A 21,442-nucleotide genomic window follows, 5' to 3' on the forward strand; every position below is an offset into this window, starting at 1 on the left:
ACAGTCTTTTTGTTCACACTGGTTTTTAGATTTTCTGTTATTTCTTGGAGGTTTTTTGTGCTTTTCTCTATGAAGACAGACACAAAATATTCATTTAGTTTCTCAGCCATTTCTTTACAGCGTCGGGAGAACCTACACTAAGCCCACATTTGCTTATTTTCCTCTAAACATAGGCTTTTCACATTCACACTAAGCACTTTACATTTCTCATTAATTCTCGTGAATGATTTGAAATGTTAAGTGGGGCTTGAGCCCTGGGGGAAGGCTGGAGAAATGCAGGTTAATAATCTGAAGACTGGAAAACCCCATCGCACTCTATTTCACTGCAGCTTGCTCTATGTGGAAGCTGTTTGTTCACTTTTCTCCACTAGTCCCTGTCTTGGGCTGTTTGTTTGATGTTTGCCAATAACACCTTGTCCCTCCTTATTCAGGAAAATCCCAGAAGTGAAAGTGTCTCAGTTAAAGTGGGAAACCTGGAGGAATTTGCTTTCAGACCTGCTCCACAAGGAATGGTTATAAAATGTCGGATCACCAGAGACAAGAAGGGGATGGACAAGGGGATGTTTCCAACCTATTACCTGCACATGGAGAGAGAGGATGAGAAAAAGGTACTTGTTCAATTCGACACCCAGGATCATCAGCAGGAGGCTATCCCCTTCAGATCCCACCATAACCTCTACCGGACTGGGGTCAAATGGGCTGCACAGGAGGATCCCAGTGAGCCCTACCAGATTGGACTCCCCAAACCTGATATCATCCAAACCTGTGACTAAAGGGGATGATAGTTTCACTCATCTGCTCCATTCTGGGAATTTTCCAGTTTTATTTCCAAATTTGTTTTGATGTTGTATCTGTCTTTGAGCCTGCCTCTGAAAACCTTCCACAAGTCAGGCAGCTAATTGGTTGCCAGGCAATGAAGGATGTGAGGTGACTTTTACCGGGGAAACTGGGAAGGTGGGGAGTGTCGGGCCCCGAGGTAGAGGGTGGGGGGATATTGAGCCCAGTTTGGGGGTGAGCATCAAATCCACAGGTGTGGCGGATGAACCCAGAGGGGTGGTGGGTGATGGAGATCAAGGCCAGAGGAGTAGGGGTGGGGGTGAGTGGATCTTTCCCAAAGGGAGGAGGTGTCTAACATCCTGCTCCATCACAGCCACCTCCACCGAGAACAGGGATCAGACTTGGGTTTTGTGTTCTCTGTTGCCTGTAGGTGAGTTGCTGAGTCACCCAGTGAGGGAAGGTTGGGTGATACTCCCAGGTTTATCCAGGAAGGACATATCCTCTGGATTGATCGGTGGGGAGGGGGGGCGGGCTGGTGGTGTTGAGAGGGGGTGGTGGAAGGTTCAAATTCTTAATTCAGGCCCAAGTCAAATTCTGAGCATTGAACTACCTAACATGTGATGGTTTATTTTAGGTATTCTTGATGGCTGGGCGAAAACGCAAAAAGAGCAAAACATCGAATTATCTCATTTCGACTGACCCAACAAACCTGTCCCGCACAGGAGAGAGCTTCATCGGAAAGCTGAGGTGAGCTTCAGCTGTTGTCACTTCCCCGGGATCAGGAGTTGGGAAGTTTCTGACGGTCTTTGCAGTGATTGTAACGAGGTCAGCCTGAATAATTGTTTCGAGAGGTTTCCCCCACCAAGGTTGGACTAATGAGTCTGTCATTGCTTGGCTTATCCTTCGATCATTTTGAACAAGTGCACAATGTTTCCAATTCTCAAGTCCTCTGGCACCAAGGCTGAAAGTTTATACCTAACGTCTCCACTCCCTTCCTGCAACAGGCAGGTAATCCAGAGTCAAGTCTAATGCACAAGGGACAGGGGTTCAATCCCCTCCTCAGCAACTGGTGAAATTTAATATCAAGAATAAACCTGGAATTGAAACAGTAACAGTGACCAGGAAATGATAGTCAATGTTATAAAACCCACCTGGTTCACTAATGTCATAAAGGATTAAACAAATAACATCCCAAAAAAAAGGGGTGAATATTGAGTTTAATGAGAAAGTGGTATTGAAAGAAGTTAATATTAGTCGTGAAATAGTATTGGAGGATGAACAGAATTGAAGGCAGATAAATCCCCAGGGTCTGTTATGCTTTATTCCAAAGTACTTAAGGAAGTGGCCAGAGAAATAGCAGAGGGGCGAGTAATCACCTTCCAAAATTCTCTAGATTGTGGAAGGGTTCCTATGAATTGGAGAATGCCTAATGTAACCCCACTATTTAAGAAAGGCGGCATGGAGAAAACAATCGTAGATCGGTTAGCTTGTCATTGGTAGTGGAAAAAAATGCTCGGGTTCATTAGAAAGATATAATAGCAGAACAATTGGGAAGATAGTGACAAGATCAGAAAGAATCAGCATGGATTTAACAAGGGGAAGCCATGCTTTACAAATCTGCTGGAATCGTTTGAGGATGTGACTAGTGGAGTGGATAAGGGGGGAGCCAATAGATGTGATCTACTTGGATTTTCAAAATACTTTTAAACAGGACCCACATAAGAGATTCCCATATAAGATTAAAGTGAATGGGATTGGAGGTCATGTACTGAAATGTGGAGAGAGCTGGCTGGCAGAGAGAGAAAAAACAGAGTAGGAATAAATGGGTCTTTTTCCAAAAGGCAGGCAGTGACTAGTGGGGGTACTGCAGTGATCCTTGCTTGGGCCGTGGCTCTTCACAATATCTATTAATGACTTCGATAAGGAAACCACATGTCATATCTGCAACTTTGCAAATGATACAATGCTGGATGAGAGGGTGATTTGAGAGCAAGATGCAGAGCTGCTTCAGTGAGATGTGGACAAGCTAAGTAGGCAAAATATCATCTGAATGGAGATATCTTGGGAAAGGGGGAGGTGCAACAAGACCTTGGTATCCTCACACACCAGTCATTGAAAGTAAACATGCAGGGGCAGCAGGTGATGAAGCCAAATTGTCTGTTGGCTTCATCATGACAGGATTTAAGTACAAGAGCCAGGAAGTCTTGCTGCAGCTGTCTAGTGCCTTGGTGAGACCACACCTGGAATACAGTGTGCTGGTTTGGCCTCCTTATCTGACGATAATATTCTGGGTAATGGGGCCGTATGATGACTTTACCAGACTGGTTCCTGGGATGGCAGGAGTGACATTTGGAGAGAGACTGGATTGTTAGGATGATATTCTCGAGTTTAGAAGAACCTAGAAAATTCTAACAGGGTAGATGCAGGAAGGATGTTCCTGAAGAGCAGGGAATCCAGAACCAAGGTCACAGTCAAAGGATACGGGATTGGCTCTTTCTGACTGAGTTGAGGAGGAATGTCTTCACCCAGAGAGTGGGAACCCTATGGAATTCTCGACCACAGACAGTGGCTGATGCAAAAACATTAAATATTTTCAAGAAGGAGGTAGATGTGTTTCTCGCGGATAAAAGGATCAAAGGAAATGGAGGAGAAAGCAGGAACAGAGACTGAGTTGGATGATCATATTGACTGTTTGAACAGGAATGAAGGCTGAATGGCCTTCTCCTGCTAATTTCTAAGTTTAGGGTTCAGAAATCTGCTGTTCTTACCCAGTCTCACCCTACATGTGACTCCAGATCTACTGCAATAAGGTTGACTCTTCTCTGAAACTACTCAGTTCAAGGGCAATTAGGGATGGTTAACTATGCTGGCCTTGTCAGAGACACTCACATCCTGGAAAAGCTTCCTTCAATTTCCTTGGATACGTTTAATCCGATCTGGTGCCTTACTAACTCTAGGTACAGGCAGGCTACCTAAAGCATCTTCCTCATCAATTTAAATCCTCTAATCCTCCTCTGGCCCCATGGCTTTGGTGTCGACTTCCTCAGTAAAAGCAGATACAATGTTCTCATGTAACATCTCCATTCACCCCTACCTCCAGGTGAAAGTCCACCCTCTTTGGTCCAAAATCTATCCTGTCTTTTTTTTTTATCCCCCTTTCACTGTTTCTGTGCTTATAGAATACTTTGGAACTTACCTTAGTGTTAGCTGCCAACCTCCATTCATAATCCCTCTTTGCTTCTATTATTTTTTTTAAATTTCTCCTCTGAACTTTCTGTTTTTCATCTGTATTTTTGACCTGACATTTGTTGTGAGCACATTTTCTTTGGTATCTTAATTTCTGCTTCTTTTGTCACCCCAAAGTGGATTTATTTGTCTTACATTTCCATTTTGAGGGAATATACCTCAACTGTTCCTGAGCCCCTCTACTCTTTGAAAGTAGTCCATGGTTCAGCTATGGTTTATCCTGTGGAAGCAGGGTCTGGCAGAGCCTCCTTTCTCATTGGACGGATACATCCTGCTGCAGAAAATATTCCTGAACTCACTCTAGGAACTCTTCATCCCCACTGCCTTTTCCACTGTGGCTTTCCCAGACTGTAGCCTATCCCTGGGGTCTGTAGACTATACTCACAGACTGAAACCTATTCCTGGGATCTGAATTAATCTGGTAGACTTTCTCCAAACTGCTTCCCATGCATTAACATCCTTCTGTAAGTACAGCGACCAGTACAGTATACAATACTCCAGATGTAGTCACAACAGTACCCTGTATAAATGAAGAATTGTCTCCCTAATGTTGTGTCTAACTCCCCCTACTATAATACACAACATTCATTTAGATTCTCTGGTTACTTCCTGCACCTACACATGAATGTTTTGGGATTTATTCACCATGACACCAAGATCCCTCTGTGTCTCAGAGCCGTGAAACCTCTCAGCATTCAGATAATATACCTTACTTATTTGATGATTATCAGATTAAAGTATTTCCTCATCATATGTTACAATGTACCTACCAAAACTGCTGGAAGGTACCTCCTTAACTCTCTCAGATTGCAGTCTATTTCCAAACAGAGCAGAGTCTCTCTATAATCCAAACATTCTCCTGTTGCTCATTGGCAGATCCAATGTCCTTGGGACTAAGTTCACTGTGTTTGATAATGGAGTCAATCCAGAGAAGACGCCCATGGTGCCAGAGAATGTGACTCTTCGGGAAGAGATAGTAGCTGTATGTTATGTAAGTAATTCATTCTCATCAGTTCTAACATCTCAAAGGCTGGGAGGAACAAGCTGAGGAACAGAATACAATCATCCCACTATTCTTTCAGATGGAAATTGTGTTTGTGTTTGGAGAGTTGTCAGTCCATAAAGCAGGTGAATACAGAGCTCGCTCACGCCAATATCAGCTTTTCAGACAGTTCCAGACACTATTTAACAAAGCGAGGTTCATACTCTGGGAGTTTTACACAGTGTGGATTTATAAAATAGTGTGTGTTTAAAACATTGGAGGAATGTTTTGAAGGATGTTTCGTGGACATGATGTACGTGACTCCTGGCAACTGCATAATGAAGTTGGACAAGAAATGAGCAAGTGACAATTGATGGTTTGACATTGAGAAGGTAAATTGTGGTGTCTGCGGGGACTATGCTGGGAGAATTACGGTTCTCAGTAATGTCTGAATCATGTGGACTTGGCTAAAGGAAACTCAAATAACAGAAAATACAAAAGTTCTGGAAAACTCAGCGGGTCTGGCAGCATCTGTGGAGAGAAAGCAGCGTTAATATTTCAGGTCCAGTGATTGCAGGGGAAGGTGCCATGAGGCTGTGGGGATGTGTTGGGAGGGAAGGAGGAGTGGACCAGGGTATCCTGGAGGGACGATCCCTGTGAAAGGCTATCAGGGGAGGGAGGGGAGGGAATACGTGTCTGGTGGTGGTGTCTAATTGGAGGTGGCGGAATTGTTAGCTAATGATCCTCTGGATGTGGATACCGGTGAGCTGGCAGGTGAGAACAGGGGAGACCCTATCACTGTTGTGAGAGGGGGTAAGGGCCCAATGTGGGAGTGTACTCTGCAAGGGTCTCAGTTCCTCTCTCTGTGTCCCCACCGCAATGAATTTGGCCATGACATGACATTGAGCTCTTCTTCTGGTGCCTTCGGGCCTGTGAGCATTCCATTGGACAAGAGTCGTTTCTTTATTGCAGAGGCCCCTTCACCCACCCCCAGCACTCTCCCTCTACTCGAAGCCCTCCCTCTGGCCTTTGCCTGCACTTGACCTGTTCATGAACAACTGTCAACATGACGTTGTTCACCTCAATTTCACTGCCTCCCCCTCCCCTTCAACTCATTCAAACCTATCTCCCTCTGAACTGACTGCACTCCATGCTTTCAGATCTAACCCCTGACTTTATAAAGAAACCTGTTGACAAGGGTGGTGCTGGTTTGGTCTGGCACACTGACCACTACACCACAGCTCCAGCTCTCAGGAACCTGCTCCTACTTCACCCAGAACCATGACCCCATATCATTTTAACAATGACACTCACTGACCTCATTTCATCTCCCCCTCCCCCATACTGTGCCTCAAAGATCATAGCTTCCAAAGCCCGCATAGCCTCCTTCCACCTCCTTCCCAAGATCCACAAACAGACTGCCCAGGTAGATCCATTGTTTCTACCTGTTTCTGTCCGACAGAACTGATCTCTTCCTACCTTGATTTGATTTTTTTTACTCCCCTTGTCCAGTCCTTCCCATTTACGTTTGCGATTCTTCTGATACTTCACATCAGTGTCAGAATTTCCAGTTTGTGGACTCAAGCTGCCTCCTCTTCACCATGAACGTGCTGTCCCTTTACATGTCCAAACCCCCCCCCCCCACAACAAGACAATGGTCCCAAGGCTCTCAGCTTCTTCCTGGAAAAAATACCTCAATGGTCCCAATCCACTACCACCCTCCTCTACCTGACCAAGCTCATCCTCACCTTGAACACCTTCTCCTTCAACTCTTCTCATTTTCTTCAGGTCAAAAGTATGGCCATGGGTACCGACATGAGCCCCAGTTATGCCTGTCTCCCTGGGTACATGGAACATTCCTTGTTCCAGTCCTACTCCAGCCTTCACCCACAACTCTTTCTCTGGTATATCAATGATATCATCAGTACTGCTTCCCTCTCTCGTCTGGATTTGTTAAGATTTTGCATCCAATTTCCACCCTCTTCTCGCCTTTACCTGCCCTTCCTTGATATCTCTGTTTCCAATTCTGGGGGGAGGCTTGGACACCAATCTCCAACACAAACTCACTGACTCCCACAGTTACCTTGACTATACATCCTCACACTCGGCTTCCTGTAAAGACTCTACAGGCAGTTCTTCCAGAACACGCCAGTTACGTTCCTGTGCTATACAAATATTGAACAATACAAACTGTACTTAAATTGTTGGTGATCTAATTGTGTTATAGCCAACACACACTTCAGAAATAGCTTTCCCTATTCACCCAATCTTGTTTCAGCCAATTCGTGTTAACAAAAAGAGACACACTATAGCAGTATTCCATTCTCCCAGTTCCTCTGTCTCTGTCACATATGTTCTGATAATGATATATTGATAATGTCATTGGTGCTGCTTCTGAAGTGGAATTGGAACTTTCACCTGGTCCACCTGACTTCTCCTTTCCTCGACATCTGTCTCTATTTCTGGGAATAGACTGGCCGCTATAAACCCACCGACTCCCACATCACCTGGACTTTACAGGAAGCAGGGTCTGAGGTTGTAAAGACGATTCCGTTCTCCCAGTTCCTCTGTCTCCATCACATATGTTCCGATGATGCCAACTTTGACAAGGCAGCCTCTGAAATGTCTATCTCCTTCCTCAACTGAGGATTCCCCAGTGCTGTTGTCAACAGAACCCTTAACTAGGTCCGACCCATCTGCCGAACTATGGCCTTCAGCCCTTCTCTTTGCTCCCACAACAACGATAGGGTTCCCCTTGTCCCTACCTACATCCCAACATCATTCACATCCAGAAAATCATTAGTTGCTATTTCTGCAACCTCCAGTGAGATGTCACCACAAGACACACATTCCCTTCCCCTCCCTTGTCCACCTTCCACAGTGACTGAGTCCTCCGGGATGTTCTGGTCCACTCTTCCTTCACTCCCACAACCCCGTACAATACCTTCCCCTGCACTTGCCAAAGGTGTAACACTTGTCCATTTCCCTTCTCCCTCCTCCCTCCTCAGTATCCAAGGGCCCAAACATATCTTCCAGGTGAAGCTGCACTTGCCACAATTTTGTCTACTGCATTCCCTGCTCACAGTGTGGTCCTCTCCACACTGGGGAAATGAAGTGTAGACTGGGTGAATGCTGATGGAACATCTATGTTCTGACTGTAAAAGTGACTGGACCTATACAAAAGACCCAGAGCCTTCAGTTGGCCCACCCTGTTTCAGGGCCAATGTCTCTGTCTCAGGTTTGCTGCAGTGCTCCAGTGAAACTCGGAGCAAGCTAAAAGAGCTGCATCTCATTTTACACTTGGGAACCCTGCAGACTTCTGGAATTAATATCAAGTTCAACAAGCTTAGGGCTTGAGACACCTTCCCCCTTTTCTTTTCCCCAACACCCCACACACCAGGCCTTTTCATCCCAAGGGCTGCTCCCACACACTACCCATTGTCAGCCATGAATAGTACCCATCAGCAGCTATTCACTCCCTCACACCTCCTCCCTCTACTCCCCCCACACTCTCCCCCCACTCTCCCCCCCAATTTCCCTCCCACTCGCCCCCCACTCCCCCAAATCCTCTCCACTCCTCCCCACTCTCCCCACTGCCCCCCACTCCCCCCCACTCCTCCGCACTCTCCCCACTCCGCCCCACTCACCCCCCACTCCTCCCAATTCCCCCCACTCTCCCCACTCTCCCCTCCACTCTCCCCTCCACTCTCCCATCCACTCTCCCCACTCTCCCCCCCACTCCACCCCCACTCCATCCCCATTCCTCCCCCAGCTGACCTTTACCAGTTCCTTTGTCAGCCCAACTGTTTCTCTCTCTCTGTTGTCTGTCTCCATTTATTATTTATTCATTCACCCTCCCCAACCCATCTTCAGCTTATACACCAACCTCGCTTATACACCAACCTCGCTTATACACCAACCTCGCTTATATACTATCCTCGCTTATACACCAACCTCGCTTATACACCAACCTCGCTTATATACCAACCTCGCTTATACACCAACCTCGCTTATACACCAACCTCGCTTATATACCATCCTCGCTTATACACCAACCTCGCTTATACACCAACCTCGCTTATATACCAACCTCGCTTATACACCAACCTCGCCTATACACCAACCTCGCCTATACACCAACCTCGCTTATACACCAACCTCGCTTATATACCAACCTCGCCTATACACCAACCTTGCTTATACACCAACCTCGCTTAATACCAATCACTGCTGAAGAACAGTCACTGGACCCGAAATGTTAACTCTGCTGTCTCTCCGTAGGCGCTGCCAGATCTGCTGAGTTTCTCCTGCAGTTTCTGTTTTTGTTTCTGATTTCCAGCATCCACATTTCTTTCATTTCGTTTGTTTTCTAAATAAAAAAAAGGCCATCTTAAATGCCAATGATTTTTACAGTTTAATCCTTTTGCAATTAAGAACAAAGAACCTGGCAGCACAGGAACAGGCCCTTCAGCCCTCCAAGTGTGCACCGATCCATATCCTCTATCTAAACCTGTCACCTATTTTCTAAGGGCTGTATCCCTCTGTTCCCTGCCCATTCATGTATCTGTCTAGATACATCTTAAATTACTCTATCATTCCCACCCCTACCACCTCCACTGGCAACATGTTCCAGGTCCCCACCACCCTCTGCTTGAAGAACTTTCCACACATATCTCCTCAAACCTTTCCCCTCTCACTTTGAACTCATGGCCCCTAGTAATTGAGTCCCTCTCTCTGGGAAAAAGCTTCTCGCTATCCACCCTGTCTACACCTCTCATGATTTTGTAGACCTCACTCGGATTCCCCCCTCAACCTCCATCTATCTAATGAAAATAATCCTAATCTACTCAACCTCTCCTCATATCTAGCACCCTGCACACCAGGCAACATCCTGGTGAACTTCCTCTGCACCCTCTCCAAAGCAGCCACATCCTTTTGGTAATGTGGCGACCAGAACTGTACACAGTATTCCAAATGTGGCCGAACCAAAGTCCTATACAACTGTAAGAAGGCCTGCCAACTCCTGTACGCAATACCCCGTCTGATGAAGGGAAGCATGTTGTATGTCTTCTTGACCATTTTGCTGACCTGCATTGCCACCTTCAGGGTACAAAGGACCTGAACACCCAGATCCCTGTGAACATCAATTTTCCCCAGGACTTTACTATTTACTGTATAGTTCGTTCTTGAATTGGATCTTCCAAAATGCATCACCTCGCACTTGCCCAGATTGGACTCCACCTGCCATTTCTCTGCCCATCTCTCCAATCTATCTATATTCTGCTGTATTCTCTGACAGTCCCCTTCACTATCTGCTATTCCATTAATCTTGGTGTCATCTGCAAACTTGCTAATCAGACCACCTACACCTTCCTCCAGATCATTTATGTATATCACAAACAACAGTGATCACAGCACGGATCCCTGTGGAACACCAATGGTCACAGGTCTCCATTTGGAGAAACTCGCTTCCACTACTAACTCTCTGTCTCCTGTTGCCCAGCCAGTTCTTTATCCATCTAGCTAGTACACCTGGATCCGATATGGCTTAAATTTCTCAACCAGCCTACTATAGGGAACCTTATCAAATGCCTTACTGAATCCATGTACATGACATCTGCAGCCCTTCCCTCATCAATCAACTTTGTCATTTCCTTAAAGAATTCTATTAAGTTGGTAAGACACGGCCTTCCCTGCACAAAACCATTATGCCTATCACTGATAAGCCCTTTTTCTTCCCAATGGGAATAGACATCAGGCTTACTGGCCTATACTTACTTGGACTATCCCTGCTACCCTTCTTAAACAAGGGGTCAACATTAGCAATTCTCCAGTCCTGTAAGACCTCACTCATGTTCAAAGATGCTGAAAAGATATCTGTTAAGGCCCCAACTATTTCCTCTATCACTTCCCTCAGTAACCTGGGGTAGATTCCATCCGGACCTGTGGACTTGTCCACCTTAATGCCTTTTAGAATACCCAACACTTCCTCCCTCTTTATGCCAACTTGACCTAGAGTACTCAAACATCTATCCCTAACCTCAACATCCATCATGTCCCTCTCCTCATTGAATACCGATACAAAGTACTCATTAAGAATCTCACCCATTTTCTTTGACTCCATGCATAACTTCTCTCCTTTGCACTTGAGTGGGCCAAACCTTTTCCTAGTTACCCTCTTGCTCCTTATATATGAATAAAAGGCTTTGGGATTTTCCTTAACCCTGTTTGCTAAAGATATTTCATGACCCCTTTTAGCCCTCTTAATTCCTCATTTCAGATTGGTCCTCCATTCTTAATATTCTTCCAAAGCAATGTCTGTCTTAAGTCGCCTCAACTTTATGTACGCGTCCTTTTTCCTCTTAGCTAGTCTCACAATTTCACCTGTCATCCATGGTTCCCTAATCTTGGCCATTTTTATCCCTCATTTTCACAGAAATGTGTCTCTCCTGAACTCTAATCAATACCTCTTCAAAAGCCTCCCACATATCAAATGTGGATTTCCCTTCAAACAGCTGCTCCCAATCCATATTCCCCAGCTCCTGCCGAATTTTGCTATAGTTGGCCTTCCCCCAATTTAGCACTCTCCCTTTAGGACCGCTCTCATCTTTGTCCATGAATATTCTAAAACGTACAAAAATGTGATCACTATTCCCAAAGTGATCCCCTACTGAAACTTCACCCACCTGTAGTCACTGTTATACCATAAGAAATATAGCAGCTAATGTACTCACAGAGAGCACCACAAGCAGCAATGAGTTAATGACCAGACAGTGTGTTTCTGTGATAAACAGTGACCCAGGACACTGGGGAAGTCTCTTCCCATTTAACTTTGAATTTTCCAATCTTTTACATTTATCTGCAAGGGGCAATTTGAAGAGTTGGCATATGTACAGTGGGCTGAATGGCCTCCTGTACCATAATCATTTTGTGATTCTGTGACAAGGCCATTATTTATTGTTGCATTTGAAAGACAGTTCAATGCTTTACTGAGGGAGTGCTACAAAAGAACTATCAGTTTCTGTTCTGAGCTCTCGAGTGGGATTTGAACTCTGAATCTTATGACTTATATGTGGACTGTGTCCCAGCTCTTGATGTTAACATGCACCAACAAGATGAACATTCAGAGTGTGGAATTCTATGGCCTTGTGCGACCTTTGGGCCCATGTGACCCTTTGACACTGTGTGACCTTTGGGACCATGTGACCCTTGGACACTATGTGATCTTTGTGCCTCATGGAAGGGAAGCTGAAGGAAGAGCCAAGCTGTGATGGGTTGTATGTGGGGGGAGGAGTGGGGGGGAGGGGGGGGGGGGGGGGGGGGCATTGGAGGGGTATCTTCAGAAAGGTGATCAGGAATGTTGTGGTTAAAGCAGACAGAATCACTGGAAGTTATTCAATTGGTTAAATAGCCCTTTGGAATTCCTGTATGCCGTTCTCCCACCTCATGAATTTGGGGATAAATGCCTCTGGGTTTAGGTAGAGAACAGGAAATGTTTGGAGACAGAAAACCAGGCAATTCTTATCCGAGAGACAAATGGAGAGAGGGATGTGGAGCATGACCAAATCGCCAGTTAAATCTACATTTACTTAATCTTCTCATTCTCCTCACAGGAAACTAACATTCTTGGATTTAAAGGACCACGGAAGATGACGGTGATTATCCCGGGAATGAATCTGGACGGTGAGAGAGTTTCCATTCGACCCAAGAATGTGAGTCTAGTCCATTCAGGTTAGCACCTGGAATGGGAAAGGGGACAGAATCAGAACACCATGACAGGTTATTTGATGGGTTGAATGACCTTTTGCTATTCCTATATGCCAACCTCATGCATTGGGGGTTTAATGTCCAAGGATATATGTACAGAACAGCAAATGAGTTGAAATTACAAAGCGAGTTTTGAGAAGATTTGTACCTCAGTTTGAGGTTCTGGATGTAGGTTTGCTCACTGAGCTGGAAGGTTTGTTTTCAGATGTTTTGTCACCACACTAGGGAACATCTTCACTGAGCCTCCGAATGAAGCATGGTGGTGTAGCCCACTGTCTATTTATATGTTGGAAGTCCTAGGGTTGGTGATGTCATTTACTGTGGTGACATGCACGAAAATTCAGAGTAGCATGGCATTTGAACCGGAACTCTATCAACAAACACATTGACTTGGATCTCATTTACCACTCCCTGAGAAAAAGAACAGGAAATGACATCACCAGATGAAATGATGTCACCACAGGAAATGACATCACAAACCCTGGGAAACTCAAACATATAAACAGAAAATGGGCTACACCACCAGTGCTTCATCTGGAGGCTCACTGAAGATGTTCCCTAGTATGGTGATGAAATGTCCGAAAACAAACCTTCCAGCTCAGCGAGCAAACCTATATCCTGAAATTACAAAGATTGGTGTAAAATAAAGGGGGCCTCAGAAAGGATCATGGAAAGCCTCACAAATGCAAAGCAATGACCATCTCCAACAAGAAAGAATCTAACCATTGCCACATGACATTCGATGATATTACCAGATTTGGAGATGCCTGTGTTGGACTGGGGTGGACAAATTTAAAAATCACACAACACCAGCTTATAGTCCAACAGGTTTACTTGGAAGCACTAGCTTTCAGAGCGCTGCTCCTTCATCTCCACAATCACTTGATGAAGGAGCGATGCACCGAGCGCGAGTGCTGACAAATAAACCTTTTGGACTATTGCCTGACGTTGTGTGATTTTTAATAATGGCATTACCATCACTGAATTCCCTATTACCAACATCCTGGGGATGACCAGAAACTGAATTGGACTCACCATATAAACACAGTGGCTAAAGTCCAGATCAGAGGCTGGGAATCCTGCAGCGAGTAATTCACCTCCTGACTCCCCAAAGCCTGTCCACCATCTACAAGGTACAAGTCAGGAGTGTGAAGGAATACTCCCCACTTGCCCTGGATGGGTGCAGCTCCAACAACACTCAAGAAGCTCAACACCATGCAAGACAAAGCAGCCCCCACTTGATTGGCCCCACATCCACAAGGATCCCCTCCCTCCACCACTGACACTCAGCTGCAGCAGTATGTACCATCTACAAGATGCACTGAAGAAATTCACCTGCAGATCCTCAGACAGCACCTTCCAAACCTACAACCACTTGCATCCAGACGGACAAGGGCAGCAGATACATGGGAACACCACCCCCTGCAAGTTCCCCTCAAAGCCACTCAGTATCCTGACTTGGAAATATATCTCTGTTTCTCCGGTGTTGCTGGGTCAGTATCCTGGAATTCCATCCCTAAGGGCATTGTGGGTCAACCCAAAGCAGGTGAACTGCAGTGGATCAAGAAGACAGCTCACCCCCACCCCCTCAAGGGGCAACTTAGGCCAGGCAATAAATACTGACCCAGACAATGTTACCAAAATGCTCTGAGTGAAGTCGTCAAAAAGGACCGGGATGTATTAGGACATTGTTTTAATTGGCTGGTGAGGAATCAGACTGTGGAAAGTTCTCAAACATTCTGTTTATAATTGCACAGCAGATTTGTCCCATGCCCTTACCGCCAAGATAGGGAGAGCAAACCAGGTGGAGCGGAATGACAAGGGAGGTAGTTCTACCTGATGCCCCTCTGGCACAGAAATCCACTAACATTGTCGACCAGTACTGAGGGACTGGGCACTGTTGGAGGGTCAGTGCTAAGGGAGTGCCGCATTGTTGGAGGGTCAGTGCTAAGGGAGTGCTGCACTGTCGGAGGGTCAGTGCTGAGGGAGTGGGCACTGTCGGAGGGTCAGTGCTGTGGGAGTGGGCACTATCGGAGGGTCAGTGCTGTGGGAGTGCCGCACTGTCGGAGGGTCAGTGCTGAGGGAGTGCCACACTGTTGGAGGTGACATTATTTGGATGAGATGTTAAATGAATTTCCCTGCCCCCGTGGGGGGTGTGAATAGGTTCCAACGGCTCTATTTGAGGTGGAACAGAATTGTTTTCTTCAGTGTCCCAGAAAATTTACTCCCTTGACAAATTTCACGTAAACCAGCTAGCTACATTTTTTTCTCATTTAACTGTTTGTGGCAGCTTTCTGAGTACAATTCGGTTTCTGTGTTTCTGATAAGCCTTTAGGAAAGGGGATGTACCAATCTTGGCTGGTCTGGCCTACATGTGACTCCACACCCACAGCCTAACTGCCCTCTGTAAAGGGCTGTGAGGGATGTCAGTTCAAGCGCACGTTGGTATCAGCATCCAGTGCTTAACCACCATTACCCTCATCCACCACCCCACATCCCACATCCCACATCCCACTAATGAATAAAGCTAAATATTCCAAATATGTCCACTGGGACTGGATTGGCTATAAAGTGCTCTGAGGTCATCAGAGATGTTGTAAGTGTTTTCATCCAAATCTGAATTGTTTGTTTCTTGTCATGATCGTTTTTGTGTGTTGCTGTGGATCTGTGTTCCCAGCCGGAGATACAAGAATTGTCTCACAATAAAACCAGGGTGACACTTTTCAGTCTGGGCACTGACCCCACAGCTAATGCCCATCCTGTCTGCACTCCATGTTCCTACTGGGACTTGCTCGTGGACATGTCCCTGACCTGGGTCCTCTTGCCCAAGGCTTTGTAATTGTCCGTTCAGGATTGGAATTGTTGCAGGGTGTAGCTGTAAGAATCTCTAAGGTGTATTTTCGTGGTACCAGGAACACGAGACTTTGCTGACACGATGGCAGAATAAAAACATGGAAAATATAATCGAGTTGCACAACAAATCTCCCATCTGGAATGAAGACACTCAGTCTTATGTCCTGAACTTCCATGGTCGTGTGACACAGGCTTCTGTGAAGAATTTCCAGATTATCCATTCCAATGACCGTAAGTAACAGTCTCAGCACTCTGGCATCACCTGACATCTTTACTTTTAGACAGTGAAAGCTGGGTGAAAGGTCAGTGGTCTGGGTGATGGGTCAGTGGACTGACTGAAAGGTCATTGGGCTGGGTGATGTGTCAGTGGCCTGGGTGAAGGGTCAGTGGTCTGGGTGATGGGTCAGTGGTCTGGATGATGGGTCAGTGGTCTGGGTGATGGGTCAGTGGTCTGGGTGAAAGGTTAGTGGTCTGGGTGATGGGTCAGTGGTGTGGGTGATGGGTCAGTGGTCTGGTTGAAAGGTCAGTGGTCTGGGTGAAGGGTCAGTGGTCTGGGTGAGGCCTACTCTGGGCAATTGAGCTTCAAGACTTCAGTGTCGAATGAGCAATCAACTGCTTTCTGGGGCTTTGGTTCTGCATTCGAGATGGTTTGAAGATTTCAGGGAATGGGGGAGGGAAAAATATTTTCTAATTGACCTGTTCAGAGATATTATGACACACGTCTCTGGAGAAGGTGGGACTTGAATCTAGGACTCCAATCTCAGAGGCAGGGACACTACACCTGCACTAAAGTTGACGCCAATTACAATGTTTGTAGATGAATGCACTGAATGAACAAAATGACTCCTCTCTTTCTCTGTCTGTCTGTCTGTCTGTCTGTCTTTCAGCTGATTACATTATTATGCAGTTTGGCCGGGTCGCTGATGATGTCTTCACTATGGATTATAACTACCCGATGTGTCCCATTCAGGCATTTGCAGTGGCCCTATCCAGTTTTGACAGTAAACTGGCATGTGAGTAATCCTCACAAACTGCCAGCAGACAGGAACTGGACAAAATCAGTCCTTGAATTTTCCAAGACCAGGAAAGTAGGAGAAGATACAAGCACCAGGAGCTGTGTTATAGAGAGATCAAGGAATATTCTGCAGATATTTCAGAATCTCTGACTTTAAATCTGAGACAATGTTTGAAAAACGGTGTCAGAAATTGGGGCAAGTTTAATGAATATTCATGTGAAATGCTTGTACTGTGATCCTCTGTGTATCTCATCTATGGCGTTGCCCAAATGTTTGTACAGTGTTTCTCCCACAATCAGGTATTACTGAGATCATCTCCTGCAGTACGCAATAACTAGGCAGATGAGAAATATTTAATCAGGAATGTGATGGCAAGATCAAAATGGAGTGAGAAGCTGCATCAAGTAAGAGCAGTAAACTCTTCAGTACGTTTCTCCAAAACTTAGGATGTGGAAGCCAGGCACTAGCACACAGCCTAGACTCCCACAGCGATAAAGCACAGAGGCCATTCAGCCCATAATGTCAGTTCTGAAACCAGCCAGAATAGCTTTTTTGCCGCTTGCTATGGTGTTTTATATCAGCTTGAGAAAAGGCTGCATTTTGCCATTTATTTAATCCTGTCCTCTACAGATTCTCAAATCCACTCCTGGTCACTGCTGTCTCAAAAACAATTGAAGCATTTTCTGCTGTTCAAAAAGATCATAGTGGCCAGCCAGTAGTGAAATTGTTTCCAGTCTCAGGTCAAAGCTTTCATGCACCTCACTCTCATAGTGACTGCTCAGAGGTTGATGAGGTAACAATGATTACTCTGTGGCCCAGACCTAGCATCACGGGAATGTTCCCCAATCCTCATCTTTTAAAGGCTGACCACAAGAAGCAGAATCAGATCTAAAAGTTGAACTTCTAAATTGGAGAAAGGCTCATTTTGACCGTATTAGGCAAGAACTTTCAAAAGCTGACTGGGGGAAAATGGGAAGCCTTCAGAAATGAGATAACGAGAATCCAGAGAAAGTATATTCCTGTCGGGGTGAAAGGGAAGGCTAGTAGGTATAGGGAATGCTGGATGACTAAAGAAATTAAGGGTTTAGTTAAGAAAAAGACAGATGCATATGTCAGGTACAGACAGGATAGATCGAGTGAATCCTTAGAAGCGTATAAAGGCAGTGGGTGTATAGTTATGAGGGAAATCAGGAGGGTAAAATGGGGACATGAGATAGCTTTGGCAAATAGAATTAAGGAGAATCCAAAGGGTTTTTACAAATATATTAAGGACAAAAGGGTAACTAGGGAGAGAATAGGGCCCCTCAAAGATCAGCAAGGCAGCCTTTGTGTGGAGCCGCAGAAAATGGGGGAGACACTAAATGAATATTTTGCATCAGTATTTACTGTGGAAAAGGATATGGAAGATATAGACTGTAGGGAAATAGATGGTGACATCTTGCAAAATGTCCAGATTACAGAGGAGGAAGTGCTGGATGTCTTGAAACGGTTAAAGGTGCATAAATCCCCAGGATCTGATAAGGTGTACCCGAGAACTCTGTGGGAAGTTAGAGAAGTGATTGCTGGGCCTCTTGCTGAGATATTTGTATCATCGATAGTCACAGGTGAGGTACTGGAAGACTGGAGGTTGGCAAACGTGGTGCGACTGTTTAAGAAGGGTGGTAAGGACAAGCCAGGGAATTATAGACCAGTGAGCCTGACCTCAGTGGTGGGCAAGTTGTTGGAGGGAATCCTGAGGGACACGATGTACATGTATTTGGAAAGGCAAGGACTGATTCGGGATAGTCAACATGGCTTTGTGTGTGGGAAATCATGTCTCACAAACTTGGTTGAGTTTTTTGAAGAAGTAACAAAGAAGATTGATGAGGACAGAGCAGTAGATGTGATCTATATGGACTTCAGTAAGGCATTCGACAAGGTTCCCCATGGGAGATTGATTAGCAAGGTTAGATCTCATAGATTACAGGGGGAACTGGGTATATGAATAGGAAGGGTTTGGAGGGATATGGGCTGGGTGCAGACAGATGGAATTAGGTTGGGTTGGGATATCTGGTCAGCATGGACAGGTTGGAGCGAAGGGTCTGTTTCGTGCTGTACATCTCTATGACTCTAAATGTCTTCAACCGAATCCAACCAAATCAGCGTGAACTACAATCCTCAACTAAACCTCCTTCATCCGAACCACACTGTGATTAACCCAGCTCCAGATATGGGGTAAGTGAGAATGGGAGAGGGGTGCAGGATGGGTGAAGGGTGGTGGTGGGGGATGGGAAGGAGGAGACGACAGGTATTACAGAGGAGGGAGGGAGTAAGGGATGGGGGGGTGTAGTGGGAATGGGAGTGGCTTGGGAGGGGGAAGTGGGCACATGGAATGGGGAGATAGAATATGAGGAAATGGGTGGATAAGGGAAATGGGGAGAAGTGATGGTGGGGGTTGGGTGAAAGATTAGAGGGGGGGAGAGGAGGATAAGAGTGGGAAAGTGTGCAAGGTGGACAAGAGGGATAGTGGGGATGGGAGAGGAGAGGAATCGAGACTGGGTGAGAGGAGAATGGAGAAATGGGGAGAGTGAGAGGGGATGGAGTATGGGGGATAGGAAGGGGAGAGTGGAAGGGAAGGGAGTGTGGGGGATGGGAAAGTGGGGGAGAATGACATCACCAAGCTCCTACCAACCATCACCAAAACCATTGACAACTTTAGGGTGAAAATGTGCCTGGCTAACCGAAATGTTTCTCAAAAGCAGTTTACAGGTTCATTAATTTATTAACCCCACTCAGTGTTTAGTCTAATCTGCTCTTAAACTCTCCACCTTCCCTGCTTTCCCCCCAGTCCAACAGTTTATCGTCTCGAGATGATGCTGTTAGTGGAGACCAGCTGATTGTAATGGTCCATTAGCCTCACCTTCTGTTACAATCAGGAGGAAGATGATTCAGATACAAAACCATCCACCTCTCCAATGACCCATGACCTCAGCAATAGGTTCCTGATTGTGCTGTTTGGTACCTGTCGCTTCTCATCAACCCACTGCAGAATAATAATCAGGTTGTGATAAGCCGGTGAATTTGTGTCATGTTTCAACATTGTCCAATGGCCCAGGGCCAATCTGTCCCAGAAACAATCCAATAATAGGGACAACACGGGGCAGGGATAGGTTAGGATGGGGATTGTGTGGGTGGTCCGTGAAGGGGGTAGGTTTGTGGGTGGGGTATTGTGTGGGTGGGGGTGGTGGGTGGAGTATTGTGCGGGTGGAGCATTGTGTGGGTGAGGGGGTGGGTGGGGGATTGTGTGGGTGGAGTATTGTGTGGGTGGAGTATTGTGTGGGTGAGGTGGTGGATGGGGGATTGTGTGGGTGAGGGGGTGGGTGGGATTGTGTGGGTGAGGGGGTGGGTGAGGGATTGTGTGGGTGGAGTATTGTGTGGATGAGGTGGTGGATGGGGGACTGTGTGTGTGAGGGATTGTGTGGGTGGGGTATTGTGTGGGTGAGGTGGTGGATGGGGGAATTGTGTGTGTGAGGGATTGTGTGGGTGGGGTATTGTGTGGGTGAGGTGGTGGATGGGGGATTGTGTGGGGGTGGGGGTGGGTGGGGATTGTGTGGGTGAGGGATTGTGTGGGTGGGGTGGTGTGGGTGTGGGGATTGTGTGGGTGGGTGATTGTGTGTGTGGGGTATTGTGTGGGTGAGGTGGTGGATGGGGGATTGTGTGGGTGAGGGGGTGGGTGGGATTGTGTGGGTGAGGGGGTGGGTGAGGGATTGTGTGGGTGGAGTATTGTGTGGATGAGGTGGTGGATGGGGGATTGTGTGGGTGAGGGATTGTGTGGGTGGGGTATTGTGTGGGTGAGGTGGTGGATGGGGGATTGTGTGGGGGTGGGGGTGGGTGGGGATTGTGTGGGTGAGGGATTGTGTGGGTGGGATGGTGTGGGTGTGGGGATTGGATTGTGTGGGTGGGTGATTGTGTGTGTGGGGTATTGTGTGGGCGAGGTGGTGGATGGGGGATTGTGTGGGTGAGGGGGTGGGTGGGGATTGTGTGGGTGAGGGATTGTGTGGTTGAGGGGATTGTGTGGGTGGGGTGGTGTGGGTGAGGGGATTGTGTGGGTGGGGATTGTGTGGGTGAGGGGATTGTGTGGGTGGGGTGGTATGGGTGAGGGGATTGTGTGGGTGGGTGATTGTGTGTGTGAGGGTGGTGTGTGGAGTATTGTGTGGGTGGAACATTGTGTGGGTGAGGGCGTGGGTGGGGAATTATGTGGGTGAGGGATTGTGTAGGTGGGGTATTGTGTGGGTGAGGGGGTGGGTGGGGGATTGTGTGGGTGGGGTGGTGGATGGGGGATTGTGTGGGTGAGGGGGTGGGTGGGGTATTATGTCGGTGAGGGATTGTATGGGTGGGTGGGGATTGTGTGGATGAGGGATTGTGTGGGTGGGGTATTGTGTGGGTGGGGTGTGGGTGGGGGATTGTGTGGGTGAGTGGTGTGTGGGTGGGGATTGTGTGGGTGGAGGACTGCGTGGTTGAGGAGATTGTGTGGGTGGGGTGGGTGAGGGGATTGTGTGGGTGGGGTGGTGTGGGTGGGATATTGTGGGGGTGGGGGTGGTGGGTGGAGTATTGTGTGAGTGGGGTATTGTGTGGGTGGGATATTGTGGGGGTGGGGGTGGTGGGTGGAGTATTGTGTGAGTGGGGGATTGTGTGGGTGGGTCATGGGTGGAGTATTGTGTGGGTGGAGCATTGTGTGGGTGAAGGGGATGGGTGGGGATTGTGTGGGTGGGGTGGTGTGGTGGGTGCGGGATTGTGGGGGTGAGGGCGTGGGTGGGGAATT

General features: G+C 46.8%; 1 protein-coding gene across 1 annotated transcript in view; it reads left to right on the forward strand.

The window, feature by feature from the left end:
* The window catches only part of LOC140489430 (tubby protein-like), a 35,104-nt gene extending 18,241 nt beyond the window's left edge, over positions 1-16,863 (forward strand). Inside the window, exons 11-16 of the mRNA XM_072588979.1 lie at positions 432-608; positions 1,412-1,524; positions 4,900-5,014; positions 12,619-12,717; positions 15,685-15,856; positions 16,513-16,863. Of these exons, the coding sequence (XP_072445080.1) occupies positions 432-608; positions 1,412-1,524; positions 4,900-5,014; positions 12,619-12,717; positions 15,685-15,856; positions 16,513-16,646 (810 nt within the window). The 3' untranslated portion in view covers positions 16,647-16,863. The remainder of the gene's footprint in view (positions 1-431; positions 609-1,411; positions 1,525-4,899; positions 5,015-12,618; positions 12,718-15,684; positions 15,857-16,512) is intronic.
* The last annotated feature ends 4,579 nt before the right edge of the window (positions 16,864-21,442 follow it).

Source organism: Chiloscyllium punctatum, chromosome 18, assembly GCF_047496795.1.
Source record: "Chiloscyllium punctatum isolate Juve2018m chromosome 18, sChiPun1.3, whole genome shotgun sequence".
Lineage (NCBI taxonomy): Eukaryota > Metazoa > Chordata > Chondrichthyes > Orectolobiformes > Hemiscylliidae > Chiloscyllium > Chiloscyllium punctatum.